Here is a 19,900-nt window from a genome sequence, read left to right as displayed (position 1 = left end):
TGCCTACCAAATTAGGTGGTCTGTTGTTACACTGGGAAGTACAGCATTTCAAAGACATGTCTGAAGTGAATTTATGCAGAAAGACAGGTTGTACTGAAAGTTTGTTTCTTTCACTGCTCTACAGCCAAAAGGCACATCTGTAGAAGCATGAAAATCAACCTAATAATGCCAGGCAAAAGAATCTGAATAGCTTTCTCTCTCTCTATCATGGCTTCCTTTCAGTCCATTGCAGGGAATAACTACCTTCAGACAAAACAATGCACTCCCTTCAGCTGAAGAGGCTCCCAAATAAATTCTATCAGACATATGCAACCACGGAAGCCTCTTAACTGTCTGTGCTCTTCCGTTGGCAACCACAGCCTTAAGACAAAAACTGTGGTTCTTTCAATTAAATTTTTAAGCATTTTTGGTAATTCCAGGGTATTTGTTTTGGATTTTTTTTTAAGTGAAAGATAAAAACCGTGATTTAATATTTATGAATCACAATGACATCTTGGAATGACTTTACAGAGAAAGAAAGTAAAAAATTTTCTGTCTACATGCATACACAATAAAACAAGGAACCTGAAAATGATAAACAGAAGACAGTTGCCAGCTCATTTAGCCTATTTACAGAAACAGCAGCATTCAGAGGGATTTTTTTTTAAGTCAATAGCTCTAAGGATGAAGTATGCAAAGGCTTAAAGAGACACTGTCAAAAAGATCAAAGGATTCACAAGTGATGGTAATATTTTCAGGAGTCCCTTCTAACTTCAAAGCTAAAGACAGACCCTGCACGGATCATGTGTTTTATTCCATTGATGACTCCACTCAGAAGTTCAAAGTGGGCTTAATTCTAGCTAACCCGTTAGTTTCATATTTTTGCACAAAGAGTGTAAATCTAGTAAGAGTGTCTTTGAGATTTATTAGGGTCATACTCTGCTGCTTTCCTAGGCTCAGAAGACTTAATACGTTATGATATCATTCATGATAAATATTATCAACACTGGAGTGAAGAAGAAACAGCACTATTGCCAGCGCCAGTGGCAAGCATCTCTTCTTAGTCTTCTGAAAGACTACAGTCACAACAATAAATCAATAGATAGCTGAGTCTTGCAAAGCAAAAGGCAAAATATTCAGAGGAAAAAACAGAGGAGGAGGAAGAAGAAACACAACTGATGATCTGATTCTTATAGCTGAAATGAAGATCAACAAAGAAACATCAAGAGAAAGAAGTTTCAGATTCCTACTGGAAAATGGAAAACAGAATGAGACAAAGCAACTTTTTAAAAACTCTTCTGAATTACCTGAACAGAATAATGCAAGTTAGTTGACCATACAGAACTCAATTACTCTAGCTGAACAGCAAAAACACTATGAAATTATCCCATGCCAGGGTTCACAGTCCTGAGTCTAATGGAGGAGGAAAGCAAATAGCTAGCATAGCTGTGGGCTAAAGTTGTACTCCAAGAAATTAAACAGTGCTTGTCCCATTTTGAAAGTTTATTGGCTTTTAACTTGTACTGAGAATCTGTGGCTTTAATCTTATCCAGACAAGTCAATTTCCCAGTCTCAACAGGCAAAGGAGAAAGGGAACTACAGAAAGCCAAGACATAATCTAGGGTTATTAGCATCAAACATTTATCAGTGTTTGGCTGGATATTCTCCCCTAGGACTCAAACAATGTGTATGGCCCAAGTACTGAAAACTGTTCTAGAAAAATTCATAGAAAAACATGGATCAAGGGATATATTAGTTCAATCCCCTAGTTCAAGGTAGGATCAACTAAATCTACATAATTCCTGACAAAGACATAGCTACACCTTGTTTTGGTGAGACCTACTGATCTCTCTTCCAAGCTCATGACAGAAATTAATTATTACTGTTAGAAAAAAAAAAACCTCTGTACTTTCTAATTGGAATCTTCTCTTTCTACAATTTAAATGCATTATTTCTTGTTTTGTCCATATCAGACATTCAGGATAACTTACTTCCTCACTCTTTTCCTGTTTTTTGTGTAGTTGAAGACTTACTACATCTATACCCAATCTTATCTTCCTTAATCAAGACATCGAATTCATACCAGCTTCTGTCTTATTTTTATCTCCCTGATAATTTTAAGCAGTCCTAACCTTCTTCAACTGGTCCTATTCTTCAAGAAGGTGCAGTGCCCCAAACAGAAGGGAACAGATAGGTTACTTCTGGTGGTTCTACAGGCAATTTCCAAGAAATGACAAAAAAGGACAAAACCAAGGGAAAAGAAACACAGCGACAAAAAAGCATCTGGCAAGTTTCTGGGACTGTACTTGGTTTGACTTGAACCTGTGGGGAAGAAGCAGCTAAAACACTGAGCATTCATGAAGGGATGATTCCTCATTTCTGGGGAAACAAAGGAGAGCACAAAAAGAAGAAAAAGAGCTTCAGGAAATTAAACTTCAGCAAACTCACCCACACAACACACACAAAGAAATTACTGTTAGCACACCAGCAGAAAGGAAACTGACTTGCTCTTCCAAGAAGGGGCTGGCAGTGAGTACTTACACTCAGAGCGCAGGAGAGCTAATGTCCAATCAGAAACGTGTCTATGGTTAGACAATTGCTAAAATCAACACCATGAACAAACAAGGGGAAATTGATTAGATGATAATTAAATAAATTAAGTATTCTCACATCAGTTAAATGTGCTGATATTCACCACAGGTAATTAAAGCTGACTGGATCAGTCTCAGAATTATCAATAATAATTTCTTCAGAATTTGTAGAGGATAGCAGAGATTCCAAAAGAAGGGAAAACAGTGATTAGCGTAAAAAAAAGAAAAGGAAAAAAAGACAGGTCTAAAGAAGTAGAGATGCAGCAACTGAATTTCACTTCCCCCAAAATATGGAATAAAAATTATTTGGAAGTATTTAGCAGATAAGAAATTGAGTACTGCATAGACCTGTCAAGAACAAGTTACTTCAAATCTATCAAAATATTCTTTGTGACATAGCAGCAGAGCCTGTAGCTAGAGAAGCAGCAGTAGGTATCATATAGCCCAACTTAATGAGTTTTTGGTCACTGTTTCCCATGGACTTCCATAAGCAAAGGGAAATGCAATGCTACAAAAGAAAACAAGTTCTAAAAAGCAGATGACATTAAGCTGGGAAAAGCTGTGTGCATGCTGGATGACAAGGGTGCATTGTTTAAGCAATATTACTGAATCTGACAAACAGTCTGCAAAAAACCTAAATACAAATCAGTAAGGGAAATTCTAGAGCTTAACAAGAATAAGTAACAAAAGAAATGCAAGATAGAGAAGAACTACTGAGGCAGCAGCACAGTGGAAAAGAAGCACTGAGGCGAGAGTGGATCATACTCTGACTAGTAGTCTGTCACACTAGCAAAATCAGCAAAATCTCATGCTAGGATGTATAGACAGCAGGCACTGTGTGCTGAAGTGAGCTGCTGTCTATTTTCCTTGTAAAGAGATTTCAGTGTCCAGGTCTGTTGCCCTGACACTGCTCACTATCAGCACAGGCAAGAATGTTAGGTAAATACTTCTCCCTCCTCCTCATCACCCACAGAAGAAAACAACACATTTTCTACATCCCTGAAAGTTTTGCCTTAAAAGTTTTTACTCCTTCTAGGTAGCAGAAGAACTGCCTGCCTGCTGACCATTTTACAAGCAACCATCAAAACAGGAAAGATATTTGAGAAACAAAAACGAGTTCTATCTTCCCCAAGATATAAAAAACTAGGTAGGTGTATAACCTCTCATAGGACGTATCAGTAGAGTTTACATTTCTGTATCTAATATACATCTGCTTTGAAAATTTGGAATTTAATCCTTTTGTATTTAATTATATGAGTAATACAAAATCAAATGTGCAACTTGATGTCTTTACGGCAAAAAAAGAAAAAGAGGCTGAATAGTCTGACAGTGTTTTTTTAAAGATTACCCATAATGACAATGAGATGGCCGAAAATCATACATTATTCTTTCAGATTTACTGTCACAGCAAAAACCTTCAGATTAATTAATACTGCAATATATATGAAAAATGACTAAGCCAATTAATCTCATTCATCTATAAAAGGAAGAGTAGAGAGGAGAGTTTTTTAAGAACTTCATTTAGAATTGCCAAGGTTCTACTGACAATGATAATCAGTATGAAGGAATAAGTAAAGTATATTAAAGTAGTAACATATTCCTGGCACAAGCTCAGACTTGGAAGAATACACAAATCAATACAGAATAAAATATGTTAGTGCCATTCTGCTTCTTATGGCCAGGTGACTGCACATCATAAATTTATATCCCTTGCTCATCTTAGCTGGCTGCAGCAGAGAGACCAGGAAAGATCACCTTTAGTAACAGCAAAGGCACCAACTGGCAGGACATACTTAAAGAAACTGCAGAGCTGGATGAAGCAAACAGGAGACTCTAAATTCAAGTACTGTGAAAATCAAACATTACTTACACACTGAGGCCCAACCAAAAAATCTGTGTATGAAGTCAAATACCTTATTGGCTTCTATAATGAATTAGGCATTCAGATAACTCTGCAAGTTTGTCCCTAATCAATATTAAAATGTAGCAGAAACATAACTTTTGCATGAAATCAGAAGTTTAATGAAAATCCAAATACTTTAAAGAAAAATCAATAGAGAATCAACTTTTTTCATTTTACAACTGCAGAATTTAAAATGTTTAGGTTAACGAATTTAGGATAATAATGTTTCAAGTACAAAGAACATTGAATTTTATCCTTCTCAATTTTCTAGAACTCATGACCACATACAGCATTGTGTAATCTACCACACAGGCACATATACCTGCACATACCATACCATGGATAAAAATCAGAATGTATCTGAATTTCCTTACTATTTCTCTGCAATTCTCTGTTTCTTAGTAACTGAAGAAACGAAATATCATCTAGTTTTGAACCTCTTGAAAGGAATCTTTCCCTTATTATTCATTCTGCAACAATTAAAAAGGGATTTAACATTTTCTATATTTAAAATATAAAACACTGCCTTCACTCCCATAGGTTTTCCACTCAAATTTTTATTCATGCACTGATTGCAAAATTTCTATTATCAGGCATTTGAGCCTCTCCCATGCAATTGTCTCATATCACAAGACGTAAGAAGAAAGCAATCCATTCACTGCTGTGAGAAACAGTATCTTAATAGAACAGATTTTCAAAACTGTGTTTTCTTGCATTTTTGTTGTTGTTTTATGCAAATCACTGCAGTGTAACACATGTTTGGACATTGATTTTCAAAAGTTTTCATCCCCTCATTTCCTTGGAATCATTGCCAAATATACTCAAAGCAATTTCTCGACAGGAACTAAAGCATTTTAAATCTGTAAAAGGTGGCAAATTCAACTTCACTTTACATATCATCAATCTTGCAATTTTATCAAAATACAGCTATTATGAGCATGTTATGAGGCTACCAATAAAGAAGTGCATGGTTATGCTGTGCAAACAATCATACAGATTGTGTTCTGTTCTGTTTTCCAGGAACAACAGTGAATTCAGTAAAAATATATCCCATAGTTACTTCTGGTTCACCTTTACATGGGCTTTTAAGTTGTCTTGTTCTAAACTTTAGGTTCCACACTAGAAGAATATAATTAAAATAAAAGCAGATGTCTGTCTTTGCTTTGAGACACCAAAGGTATTAGCAGTATTAAATCAATTTATTAAAATAGAAAAATTTTACTGTGGTATTTTGAGAAGAGGCAAGGGCATCTTGCAGGAGACCCCCACCAAGCAACCAATTTTGCTTCGATTTATTTTCACTTCCTGCCTAAGTTTCCACTTGCAGGTCACTAGAGAACCTACCAAAGAGTCACCTTTGAGAACAAAAAGCTGATCTGAACCAGGCATCAACGGAAGACAACTGATTGATTTCCTTATTCTCTGGATAACCCATCTATTCTAGAAAAGCCTAATTATTATCACTGAAATCTACATCCAAAATATGCTGTTATTAAGCAAGTCTGCAGCTGAGTTGCTGTATCAGTTACTGTATCCTTCCTCTGCAGACACAGACTAGCTCCCAGTGTCCAAACCTCCCTCTCCTTCTATTCCCAGTTCTTCATCAGCACAATCTCTGTGACCACAGGCAACACCATCATGTCCTAACAGTGATTTAAGTGCCAGCCCATAAACCCAAATATGAAGTGCACCAAGCTTCATCTTGCACTCTGTCTGTGCACACAGTGGCAGAGGTAACCCAGCTGTTGAGCTTCAGTCCTTAACCAAAAATTAGATGTAGCACTGAGCTGTCTGAGCAGACCATGCTGTCTTTCTAAAGAAAGGCCACTGGACTGGAGCTGGCCCACAGACTCCTTTGGGAAGATGCAAATTTAAGCCAGCCATTAACCCTTTTAAAAGCCTTGAACTAACAATCAAAACCCATCAGCTGTATTTCCCACTTTCATACTGGAAATCAATTCAGCCAGCACTTTGGGTTTTGTAAAGATTATATACAATTGCTAGATGGTTTTCAAAGAGATAGCAAAAATACAGAACATACAAACACTGACCTTGTTTCTTTTAACCCTTCTTTCTGAATGACTTCCAGTATTTGTTTTGCAGTCATTGGTGAGTTGGGGTACTTTTCCAATGCCTGAAAAGAAATAATAAATGTGTAAGTGACAAGACACAGCTGTCCTGTGAATATGAAAGGTTATATGATCATGCAGTTTTTATGTAGCCTTTTGTGAAAGGCAGGGAACAACAGTGTTGAGACTGGAGTCCTCTGTCTGTTGGAAAGCCAGATGCAACCTAGGAAACTGCAGCAAGAAAAAGATTTACTTGCTGCTTTTGTTCATCATCTGCTACTTCTGCCTGTGAAAACTCTTATTATCATGTTAAAAATAAAAGAGTTGGAATACGAAACTGGTTTTATGACACAGCAACGGATTTTCTTTTAGGCATGAGGGGAAAAACATAAAACACAAGAGCCAAAGGGATAAAAAATAAAAAAAATAAAAAGACTAGCACTTTCTTTGATTTTTATTACTTTAGAAGTCTTTGAGGTCACTTGACTATTCTACACTTAGCTTTGCCACGACCTCAGAAAAAAACTGGCTAAAATCTCCCATTTGTAGAGCAGGAGCTACTGTAAAAATTGACACAGTGGGGTTACAATTTTAAAATGCTTTTTGACTCTAAAAACAATGAAAAATGAAGCAGTCAGAACAGTCACAGCACACAAGATGCTACATGACAGAGTGCAGTATATTTTTCCAGTTCAGCTCAGTTTTCCACTCCTTTGCCTTTTCCAATTGAGCCCAAAGTAACCCACTCCTCTTTACAGATGGAACCATCTTGTAAGGATTTTTCTGATTTTCCACTTCTTTTTTGTCCCCATCAGTTTTATGCTGTTAAACAAACAGCCATGCTTTTGCTCTCGTAAAATGCCAGACTGACAGCCCTGGAAAATGAAACCCTTCAATCAGCAGTAAAAGGTGCGGCACAGGCCACAGCAATCAAGCTTCCCAGAGCATCTTGCCAACACATCTCAGCCAGAACTTGCATTTCTACCCTCTGTAAATATGAAATCAGTTTGGTCTGATCCAAATGAACCTGAGCTTCTCCCTAGTAGTTACCAAATAAAAGCAATTGAGAAAGTAGCTGTAGATAACTGCACACTAGGAACTAGAGACACCACCACATCATATCACCTGAGTCAAACTGCAAAGGGTGCTAGCCAGGGCTGCAATTCAGCAACTCACCTAAAGCCAAAGACTGCCTACTCACTACAGATTGACCAGCTCAGCCCTTTTCTGACGTTTTACCATTCTGATTTCCTGCCTGTTCTCTTTCGCAGCCAAAACACAGTTTACGAAATCCTTCAATTTTTTGTTACAGAAGAGCTTTGTATGCTTTTTACCTTTCAGCTCCACAAAGGAAAATGTGTAAGTGAAGGTTGTACTAGAACGGTCTGAGAGCTGAACTGAGCTTATCTCATGTACATCAATAGGCAAGATTCAAAAGGGACCCATCAGGAAAGGAAAACCGAAAGGTGAGTTGAAAAGAGAAAGAGAGGGTTGGAAAGAGTAAAAGTACAGCAATGAGTAAGGACAGAAGAAACTACACAGGGCTGGGAAAAGGGCCATTGCACACAAGGGAAGAGAAATGATATGATGTATTAGTGACAGAACAACAATGACACATTGGAAAAATGACAATGCGTATAAAGATTAAGACTAGGATGAGAAAAGATTAATGGCGTGAAGAGACAAAAATGGAAACTTTAACCTTCAGAAAGAAGACAAAGTACAAGGTAAAATGAGAATACACCAAAATAAAGAGAAAAGAGAACTAAACTGGGAGCATTGCAGAGGGCAAACTGGAAAGGACAGAAGAGGAGGATACTACACTGTACTGGACACGGCTATGAAGGAAACTGTGTGCACTCGAAAGTGGGGTTACTCACTGTGGAGGATTCCCTGTTTCTCTTCCTGAGTACAGGCCCCTCAGCACACCTGGGCAGCTCCTCCCTGCAATTGAGAAAATTTGGGTAGCCCTGTCCCCTTCTCTACGACATCACATCCTACTCTATATTTTCAGTAAAAGTGCCAAGTATTACCACGAGAGTTCAACAATAATGGGAAAGAAATAATAAAGCTATGCAAACATCAGAAGTCACCCTGTCCTGGACAATGGGAGAAGGGAGAGCAGTTTGTGCTGAGGAAGCTGCACTGAACTGGTTGTGAAAACAATGGCCAGACATACGGATACGGAAGATCATCTTCAACAACAATGAAACCAACAAGTAGGATGCATAACACCACTACAGAAAGTTTAATGAAACCCACAGGGCAGATTTCAAGTACCACAGTATGGAGTGAACATATTCAGGGTATAATGACAAATTGAAATGCAGAGTATGTTAGACAGGCTGAAAGGGCTGGAGTAAACAATTGCCCATTGTGTGGATTTGCTTTACGATGGACATGCAGCGTGGGCTGCAGTTCATATACCCCATGAATTTAGTTCTGTTCATCTAACCCTTTAAACCCTGTTATTTAAAGAACTGTTCATATCCTAACTGAAAAGCATTCATTCTCTGATTCAAACACTACTTATGTTGAAAATCCTGTTATTACGTACATTATTAAGTTCTCTTTATCATAACAAAGATCAGTTAGCAGAGAACCTTAGTAAGGATGGGTTTTTTCTGCCCCTCCCACCATGCTGTCCATTCTCATCGTTGTTCCTCCCCTCCCCCCATTTTTAGCCTAATCATTTACCTCAGTAAGAAAATAAAAATAATTAGTTGTAAAAACCTTTCAATGATAATATAATTTTTCTCCCTTGGTTATGGAAAACAGCATCAGAGTATTATTTAAGATTCTGTGAGCTAATGAATACACTGAACTGATAATTACGTTACTATCTCTTGCCTCTGTATCTCACCACTAACACTGCTAAAAGCCTGCAATCCCTTTTGCATTTCTAAGACTATTAAAATAATATTATAAATTCAAACTGAATAACTAATTGTGCCTTAAGGCAAATAATATACTGAAATGGAGAAAGCACAGTTAAGTCATAGGCTTCTTGGTCAGACATAGTAATGCACATCAGGGGAGGAAGCCCTAATCTGTTTTAAATATCTTTCTTCTTCCTCCCACTCCATCCACCAACACTCATATCATATATGGACAGTGACTAATAATGCTGAAATTAAAGCACACCAAAGTACTGTTATGAAGAACATGACTATTTCAATATATTTTGTTAAGAAGGACAATGGCAGAAGAATGGTTTGCACTGACTGCAACCCCTATCACAGAGAATCAAATATGCTCTATTTATTCCTGCCATTCAACCATAGCCTTAAAAAGGGACAGCCACTAAATAACTGGGACAAATAACGTGACACCCATCAGGACAATCTGAAAGAGAACAGAAGTAGTCACTGCACAGAACAGATTCTTGGTGCTCATTCAAACCCTGGTTAACAGCTCAAAGAGAAGAAGGCTCAGATCCCACCAAGCACAGTGAAAATCAAACCTCCAACAAATGGTAGCAGCCTGACAAATTGTTGTATTTGTGTCACCTAAAGGTATCAACTCACAACTTCAGAGAGATTAAATTGTCACACAGATGCCACAAACACATGTATTCCCAGTTTCATTGGAAAAGTCAGTCAGTGATATGGGACAAGAAGAAATACAAATTCCTTTTCTCACCATGGCACCTACCATCATCTGTGTTCACAACTACTCAAAAAAAATCAGTTGCCACACCAGGGAAAAACACTTTCCAGTGAACTGTTAGCAGGAAGACTCTAGTACATAGTCAAGACTCTCACCTTTGTGTAAGAACAAAATCTTAAATGCTCAGCTTGCCTACAGAATCAGAACTTGTGTGTAATTGATGGAATTATTAGTTTAATTTATATACACAGATGCTCGTGACTAGCATAATCAGATCTGCTCAATCATTTGCATTTCAGACACTGGAAGGAACACAGCAGAGGGACAGAGTGAAGAAAGGCAAACCAGAGAATTGGCCCTCTTGCCACCCATAAACATTCCTGCAGAAAGTGGGAAGCTTTGCCTGCAGCTATCAGTTATCACACTGACAGAAAATAATTCTTCTAAACAAGAACCAAGTGTGTTCTGATAATGCATTGTGGTACAAAAGCAGCAGGGCAGATCAGCCTAGTGAGTTTGATGCTGCTGATTGTGTGACCAGACAGTCTGAAACCAGCCAGAGCTTCTTCCATTTCTGGATGCTGCTGGTAGGGATCTGAAGGTCAGGTAGCTGACAAAAATCAGGATCATTTTATCATAATAGGCTGAGCCACTAGTCACAAACTAGTGCAATTCTCCTTAAAACATTATTTTAAAAAACTGAGGAGGACGAGAAAGAGGAACTGTGCAGTTATTCCCAGTGCTCCTACTCATCAGCTAAAATACAAGTCAGGCTGAACTAAACGATGGACAATCTTTACTGCCCAAAGACAGCAGTGTGAATACAAGAACAAAAAACCCAACCAAACAAAAAGCAAATAAAACCACCAAAAAAAAACCCCAAAACCTTCCTTCTCCTAAGCAGAAAACATAAATTATTTTCTAGCCACCCATTACTAAATTCATGAATTGAAAGTTGGAGTATTAAACAGGGTACAAGAAATAACAGTATTCTGGAAAAAATCCAGCATTGTCTTCTACAGCTGCTTCTGTGAGGTTAACAGGAGGACTAACTTCTATTGTGAGAAATGCCCCACTCAAATCTTTTGTGTTCATTTTTGATTAACAGCTTTAGTCATTGGGGAATTATCAGCAGCTTGGTAAAAGTTCAAAGCCCTTTGTGTGAAGAAAGATGGGTAAATGGTTCTGAGAGGAGGGGAGGGTACAGAGTGGGGGAAGAAAGGAAGTGCATAGAGATGGATGAAGAGGCGAAAACAGCAAGGAAGGGTACATGATACATGAACAAGAGGGATGATAGTAAGGGTAGATGCACTGTGACCTATTTTAACACAAGTTCCCAAATAGGTAGTCACAGAACTCTTGTGATAGTGATCAAGAAAAAGATAAAGAGTAGCTTCCAGGTAGTAAAATATTAAAAGAATCTGAACGAGAAGTAATAATTCTCCTAGTAGGACTTTTGTCTTTGAACAGTTGCAATTACAATAAAGAAATTATAAAATCTAAGTAGAAGAAGGTGCATTTCATAAGACATGTTGTTCACAGTATGCTCCATACTATGAATTTGTCTTTGTAATCCATGGGACGCTACAGATAAGCAAGAAAAGTAACACCAAGCAAGGAAAGGAACAAAGATGTCACACAAATAAGAAAGCAACACATAAAAAAATACCATAACATGATGAAATATATTAACTTTTAACATCAGTTTTGTGCGTACTTGCTAGTCTACACTTTTTTTAGGTTCAGAGGTAATGCTACTGAGAGAGCTCAAATGGTTTGAAGGACACTCATAAAGTAATTTCCCCAGCTCCCTTTTGGTGAAAAGCACTTTACTGTTCCTTTAGCATGAACTGTAGTGAACAACTGGGCAAGTGTTTCCTGCAAGAGAATTTCTACTATAGAACTTGCCTGCAAGTTGGTCTGAAACTATCTAGCTTTGCTAACCTGCCAGATAAATGAGGCATTATCATCATCTCCTAAAATACTGAATGAAAGAAAAGGGCAAGAAAGAAGCTGAATTGTTTCTTTGTTCACACCATTGCTTTAAGCGGATCATTTGAGGCTTGTTCTAAGATGTCTGAAACTTTTATTGTTCTTTCTAAAATTTATTTATAATGTCATATTTCAAATGGATATAAAGGCAGTTTGGGAAATTCCAGATAAACTGTACACTTGACATTTTGAATTCAAAAGAAACTGGATTACAATTCAGTTAAAATAAACACACAATTCAGCTATTTTCCTTTAAAAGACATAAGCTCTAACAGCAGTGACATGCTGCCATTGCTAGTGGTCTCATACATCACAACAGAAAATGTAGGGTCAAGTTTTTACCTCTAAACAACTGGCTTATAATAACCTATTGATCTGGTCTAACATACTGAAAAAAAATGGAAACCTTTGTATTTCTCTCTTTACTAATGCAATCAGCCTGTCCAAGCAACCAGGAGCTTTCACTTAAAGGCTCTGTCAGGACAGATCCATAAACACCTCTGTGACTGTAACAGGATGAACCTAGTGAGCACACAGAATCCTATCAGATTTCTAAGATCAGGATCAAAGATACCCCAGTGAGCATGGCGTCAAACTTGCTACCCCCAGTATGGGTTCCACTGTTAACAGCAGGATTAGTAACAATGATTTCAGTTCAAGCAATGGAGCATCCAGATTCCCAGAATGACTGCCCAGTTCTGACAGCGCAGTCCAGACTTCTGCTTAGCCATGCCAGCCATACCTCTCCTTGCTTTCTACTGCAATACTCCATTGCCTCTCACTCTGGCCGCCCCTTCTCTACTCTCAAAGTGATACAATACACTCTTGTCTTCTCAGGTGTTGCAATACCCCTAACTTCCCTATCTCCCACCTTTCCACATCCCTACCAAAACACCTTTCTTCCGTAGTCCTTACCACAGTACAAGCCTACAGTATATTCCATGTCCTCTACCCCTCAAACGTGAGCACATTCATACAGATGCAGCTCATGCCATGGGTCCCCCAAAACCTGCACACAGGTAAACAAGTGCTCCCTAGATAGTCAGCACTGATACCTTGCCGGCAGCACACTGCAGCTCTTAGATGCTGACAGGACAAATTGTGCTGTAAACCTCCTCTGGCTTGTGAACCATATTCTCTTGCCTATTTAGTTTAGACTAGAAGTTTCACCAGTGCTAACCCAGCTGAAAAACTTGAGTCAAACCTGTTTAAAACTATGAATCATTATTGCAGAGAAGGGACAAGGAGCAAAACACAGCTCTGCCACACAAAAACATTACTGAAATCTGTACTCGTTCAGTGATCACATAGGCCATGATCCTGAAATACTTTTAATTGCAGCAGGAATAAAAATTCCCCTTTGGCACCTACCTCTGTACAAAATGAGGAGAGACCTTGCTTAGGTGACTGGAACTAATGGAGCTGAATGGATACCAGTGCCCTTTCAGCTGCCTTTAACATTCCAAATAACAGAGGAAAGAACTACCATCAGTGTGAATACATTCATCACTACTAAAGGAACAAAAAAACCCCAGAAAACTAAGCAACAGCAAAACTTAAACATATTTGTTTCCATTTATGTTTTTTTCTCTATTGGAAGATGATACAAATTCTTTTCTGAGGCACTGAAAGGTTTGCTGTATAACTTATGTTTCAGCATAGTAGAATAAATAAAAAAAATAATAACAAAGGGCAAAACTTTACAGAAAAATCAAAAGAGAGAATGAATGTATGCTTGTTTCAGAAGCTTTCATCACTTATTTTCCTCAGGCAAGTGTAATGTGTAAGGGTTGCTTTTAATGTGAGAAATAAAATTCCTACTGGCTACTCTCTGAATGTACCAAATTTAACAGGAGGTGACAGTTGTGCTGATTTTCTTGCCATTGCTTTACTAGCAGAGCTTATCTTGTTAGACAGTGTCCTAAAGATACAGACCTAAGATTTCTAGAAGGCAAAAAAAGAAAACAGGAAAAAAGAAAAAAAGAAGAGAAAATAGAAAACAAACAAAAAAATATTTTAAACTATGTACTCCACATAAATATTCTTATATATTAGTTTTGACCATTTTAAGCACTTTATCCTGGTGAAATCCACCCACTAAGAGAAGAGAAATTTTATTCTGCAACTGACGACTCCATTGATGCACCATGAACATATTTAAGGTTATAAAATATGTTTAATGACAGCTAACATGAAACCATAAAAATTATATTTCCATTTTAATTGTGTGGGATAAATGACAAGAAACTCATGAAATTTAAAGCACATTTTGCTGTTTTGGTGAACAACCAGAGTAAGTCACACTGATCCTCTTAACCTCAGAAAGGAAGTCCATAAACTTCACAACTCATTTGTCTGGACTGTTCCTTACTCACAGGATGATCTATCCTTCAAAACAGTAAGCAAATGGAGATGCAGAATGTAACTAAGAATCTTTCTTAAAAATTGTATCCCAGAAAGAAAGACCACAATGTATCTAATGCACCTAAAACATAGAATTAAATTCCTGAGAGGTGTACAGCAAGTAATAAAGAGGAAAAAAAATACAAGGTTTTTGCAATCACAGACACAACATGAAGTCACTTCCAGTTTTTTAAGTTCCCTGAGTCAACTTGTTTAAGTACTGTAAGAAAATGGAAAACAAAAATTTCCACAAAATGAAAAATGATGATTTTGGTATTGGCTTGGTTTTGGATTTTCTGGGGGGAAGGGAGAAATGTTTTTTGTTTTAAATAGGAGAGCTATTCTTTCTTGTCCCAACAGACAATAAAAATGAGCAGAGTCTTAAGAGTCCTTGCATGTTATGTACTCTTTTTCCTTCCAAAGCCTGCACAATTATTTCACATCAGGTTTTATAAGTCTGAATCATGACATCATTATGTACAGAGTACAGTTCACTGGCACAATCCAGATCTACTGCTTAAATTGTTCTGAGAATAGATATCAGTCATGTTTTTGAAATAAAGAAATACAGCCTTCTCAAAGAATGTGTAAAGAGAGAATTCTTTTGTTAGCTGTCAGTGAGATTTTGCTATCTCTGTTAAATATATAATGGTTAGTGTCATAACGAAGATCAGCCATCGTGTTATGGCATTTATCTTCATGAGTGAAGAGAGGAAGGGCTACTGTGATTTATTCTGTCTCTCCTCATGAGACGATTAATGTCATAAGAGATTAGTCTTCAGTACTGACTTGTACACAGAATAAAATACAGGGCTGGAGTGGGATGCTAAGCAGTTTTAATTGCCACAAATTTGGATGACCACATTACTTACATATGGCATGGTTGACAATTAGTCATCTAAGATTTTCAAAAATAGGAGAATATTTTGCAGCTCACTAACTCATATCCATTTTGTGGCATTTATTTGTTCAGTCCTTCTTAGCAGTCTTTCCCCACAGTCCCTACCCCCATCTCATCACCTAAGTCCACCCACACTTGTCCTCTTAAACACAGCATTTATTGTAAAACAGAAGTCCATACTGGTGGTTTATATCAAATTTTGGTAGCATCTGTTTAAACGTTTAAAAAATTCACTATTTAACAACTATTACTGAGAAACATTTGTCACAACACAGGCAGATTAAAAAGTGTATATAATGGATCTGTATCTAAGTTTGCTTAAGCTGTATAAACACCTTTCCTCAAGATTTGAGGAAAAGTTACATGCTCACCTCTTCCCAGGGACCTTGTAAAATAATCTGAGCATCCTAAACTGAAGATAATAATTTTCCAAAAGTTTATCACTTTGGAGAAAGGCTTATGGAATGTTTTATTTACATGCTGCCTGCTTTTCCTTATGGAATAAAATACTTCAAATAATATTACATTGAAAAAAAAAAGCCAACAAACCAAACCAAAAAAATACCAACATGATAAGCAAAAGTTCTATTAAAAAGGGAAGAATTATTTTTCCCCAAAACCAGAACATGAATATTCTGCATCTTCTTAAATCTCATTTTCTGAATACTACTAAATCAAAAAAATCCTTGATATGAAAGGTTTTTTTGTTAAAAACATCAATTCCTTACCATAGGTGTACATCAAACAGAACACATTATTAAAAAGCTCTCATGATAAAATGTTATCTTTATCTAGCCTTCTCAAATATTGACTTTAACATTTTTATCAGGCTGTTAATCACACCCACCTTCAATGTGAACAGCAACTGAGACCAGTACTGACAGCCAGGTAACAGGGCAACATTATGGCAGGAAAAAAGTATTGTGAAAGCTAAGGACATTTCTTATTGATGGTAAGTGGATAGGAGAGAAAAATCAATGGGTCCTCATCAGTACAACTGTCTACCAGCTGGATGCTGATTTTCCTTAGAGATTAAAACCAATAGGAGCAATCACTTGGCACCAGTGAACAAATCCAATAGGACCTCCACTCTATAAAGAAAAGTGAACAGTGACTTCAAGGCTGGAGTTCATGAAGAGACAAAATGCTGATTGTTAAACCAACAGTTTGTAATCAGATCTCGAAACAAAATACAGAACATATTTTCCCCCATAGGGGAAAACGCTCAGGGTAATCTGCAATTGGTGTGAAGGTTCCAAACTCCTGAATCTGCCTAAAGGAATTATTTCAAGCTGTAAGACCAGCTAACCCCTCCAAGTCAAGTTGGACTGGACTGACCAGGTTACAGTGCAAAATGGCCATCAGCCACACACATCATGCAACTACCACCACCAGAACCACAGCAAAGCAATTGGTCAACAGAGAAGAATCACAGAGGACTCTATAAGGGAATTTAAATACAGAGACTTCTCATAAAGCTAGGCTTCCTGATCAAGACAGACTTCTATTTTCAATGGTCCCTAATATCATAGCACATTTCTTAACCTAAGACCCCTCAGAACTGTTACCTGTCAGGATGGTAACTGTAACCCAAGTAACACAAACAAAGAGAGATTAAAACACGACTGTTATACAGTACATTCCATCATGGGTTCTTTGCTTTTTCTGTGAGAAACAACATAGGTACACATGATGATGTGAGTTTTCCCAAAGTCACATCTCCTTAGCAAAATGTAGCACTAAAAATTGTCAGCTCCTAGGAAATGCTACTGGCAAATAAATTCAATATCTATGGGGTTTAGGCATGTAATTTTAGATTCAATGTTTTAAAAGTTGTTAATAATGCATTTTAGCTGCATGGAAAAATAATTCATTTTAGCTGTAGGGAAAAATTACAGTGCATCAGCAGGGGCTTCCAGTGTAACTACTGAACTCATACTGTACCTTTGAAACAATCAGAATCACAAAATCACTGAGGCTGGAAAAAGCTTTTGACTAAACAACACCTAGTCAACTAGACCACAGCACTATGTGCTATGTCCAGGCATTTAACAGTTCCAGGGATTGTGACTCCATCACCTTCCTGGACAGTTCGTTCCAATGCCTAAACACAATTCTGTGAAAAATTTCTTTGTGTTTTCCAACCTGAACCTCTCCTGGTGCAACTCGAGTCCATTTCCTCTTGTCCTGTTGCTGATTTCCTGGGACACTGATCCTCACCTAGCTACAACCTCCTTTCAGGTGATTGTAGAGAATGATAAGGTCTCCTCTGAACCCCCTTTTCTCCTGAATAAACACCCCCAGCTCCCTCAACCACTCCTCACAAAACTTGTGCTCCAGACCCCTCCCCAGTTCTTCTGCCATTCTCTGGACATGCTCCAGCACCTCCATGTCTTCCCTGTAGTGAGTTGGCCAGAGCTGAGCACGGCACTTGAGGAGTGGCCTCACCAGTGCTGAGTACAGGGGGGACAGTCACTGCCCTGGTCCTGCTGGCCACACTATTGCTGATGCAGACGTGGATGCCTTTGGCTGCCTTGGCCACCTAGACACATACTGGCATATATTTAGCCACTGTCAACCTGCACTCCCAGGTCCTTCTCCACTGGGTTGCTTTCCAGCCACTCTTCCCCAGCCTGTAGTGCTGCATGGGATTGCTGTGACCAAAGTGCAGAACCTGACATTTGACCTTGTTGAACCTCACACATTGGCCTCAGCCTGTCCAGATACCTCTGCAGAGCCTTCCTGTCCTCCAGCGCAGGACCACACTCTCAGCCCACTTGGTGTCATCTGCAAACTCACTGAGGGTGGACTTGATCCCCTCATCCAAATCACTGATAAAGATATTAAACAGGATGGCTCCAATACTGGCCCCAAAACTGAGCCCTGGGGAACATCACTGGTGACCAGTCAGTATTTGAATTTAACACCATTCACCATGGCTCTCCGGGCTCAGCCATCCAGCCAGTTTTTAACCCAGCAAAGAGTGCACCCATTGTCGCTGTTGAGCAGCTAGCAGAGTAATGAATGCACCAGTTCTCAGTGGCAAGAAGGAATGACCTTTATTGTTTTGATTTCATCACATATATAGAGTTCTCAAAAGTCACCCAGATTGGTCAGTCAGAAGCCTTCCCCCAGGCCTGATTGGCCAGGCCTGCACTGCCCAAGTTCTGGGACACTGTTCCAACAACATCCAAACTTTATTTATAAAACACAAGAAAATTTCTCATGGGAAAACCTGTGCTAGCCACACACCCATCAAAGCCATGAGCAGAGTTTCTACACAAGAAAGCTGTAGGAGGCACTATCGACGGCTTTACTGAAATCCAGGTAGACAACATCCAAAACTTTTCCCTCAACCACTAGATTGGTCACCAGGCCATAAAAGGAGATCAGCTGGGTCAAACAGGATCTGACTTTTCTAAATGGATTCTGTCAGGCCCAGATCCCCCAGTTGTCCTGTATGTGCTACAAGGTGGCACCTTCCCAGACACCAAGGTCAGGTTGACAGGCCTGTAGTTCCCCAGATCCTCCTTCCACCCCTTCCTGCAGGTAAGCATCACACTGGCCAATCTCCAGTTCTCTGGGTCCTCCCTGGTTAACTAGGACTGGTGATAAATGATGGGGAGTGGCCTGGCTCTTCCACTGGCTCCCTCAGTATCCCAGTGTGGATTCCATCTGGCCCCACAGACTTGTGAGTGTCCAGTGGCACAGCAGGGCACTGAAGGCTCCTCCTGGATTACAGGGTTCTGTTCTGCTCCCTGTCTCTGTCTACCAGCTCAGCAGGCCAGCTGCCTTGAGGATATCAGGTCTGTCTGTTGAAGACTGAGGCAAAGAAGGCATCAAGAATCTCAACCTTTTCCTCATCTTTGGTTACAATATTCCCTTCTGCAATAAAGGATGGAGATTTTCCTTGGCCCTCTTTTTGTTGTTAATGTGTTTATAAAAACACTTTGTATTATCTTTCACAGTGATGGCCACGTTGAGTTCTAGCTGAACTTTCACCAATTTAATTTTCTCTCTACAAAACCTAATGACATCCTTTACTGTTCTTTAGTTGTCTGTCCCTATTTCCCAAGGTCATAAATTCTCTTTTTTTCTCCCCAAGTTCCAATGAAGGCTCCCTATTCAGCCAGGCCAGTCGTCTTCTGTGATGGTTCATCTTTTGGCACATAGGGACAACCTGCTCCTATGCTTTTGAGATTTCCTTCCTTAAATATGTCCAGCTTTCCTGGACCCCTTTGTTTTTAAGGGCTGCTTTGCGAGAGGCTCTCTGAACCAGTGTCCTGAACAGGCTGAACTCTGCCCTCCAGAAGTCCAAGGCAGTCTTGTTGAACCCCTTCCATTCTTGAGAACTGAAAACTCCATCATATCATGGTTGCTATGCCCAAGATGGTCTTGGTCCTAGTCTCCAGTGGGAGATTCTAGGAGAATCTCTCCAATGGGAGAATCTAGA

At 38.8% G+C, this 19,900-nt stretch overlaps 1 protein-coding gene across 1 annotated transcript in view; it reads right to left on the bottom strand.

The window, feature by feature from the left end:
* Positions 1-19,900, bottom strand: part of ASXL3 (ASXL transcriptional regulator 3) — a 127,217-nt gene that overhangs the window by 93,991 nt on the left and 13,326 nt on the right. Inside the window, exons 2-3 of the mRNA XM_085052768.1 lie at positions 8,423-8,486; positions 6,525-6,607 (exon numbers count right to left, since the gene is read on the bottom strand). Of these exons, the coding sequence (XP_084908894.1) occupies positions 6,525-6,607; positions 8,423-8,486 (147 nt within the window). The remainder of the gene's footprint in view (positions 1-6,524; positions 6,608-8,422; positions 8,487-19,900) is intronic.

This window comes from Lichenostomus cassidix, chromosome 2 (genome assembly GCF_008360975.1).
Source record: "Lichenostomus cassidix isolate B80296 chromosome 2, HeHo_3.0, whole genome shotgun sequence".
NCBI classification, from domain to species: Eukaryota; Metazoa; Chordata; class Aves; order Passeriformes; family Meliphagidae; genus Lichenostomus; species Lichenostomus cassidix.
The sequence above is the reverse complement of the archived record's forward strand: the minus strand, read 5'-3'. Positions and strand labels throughout refer to the sequence as shown.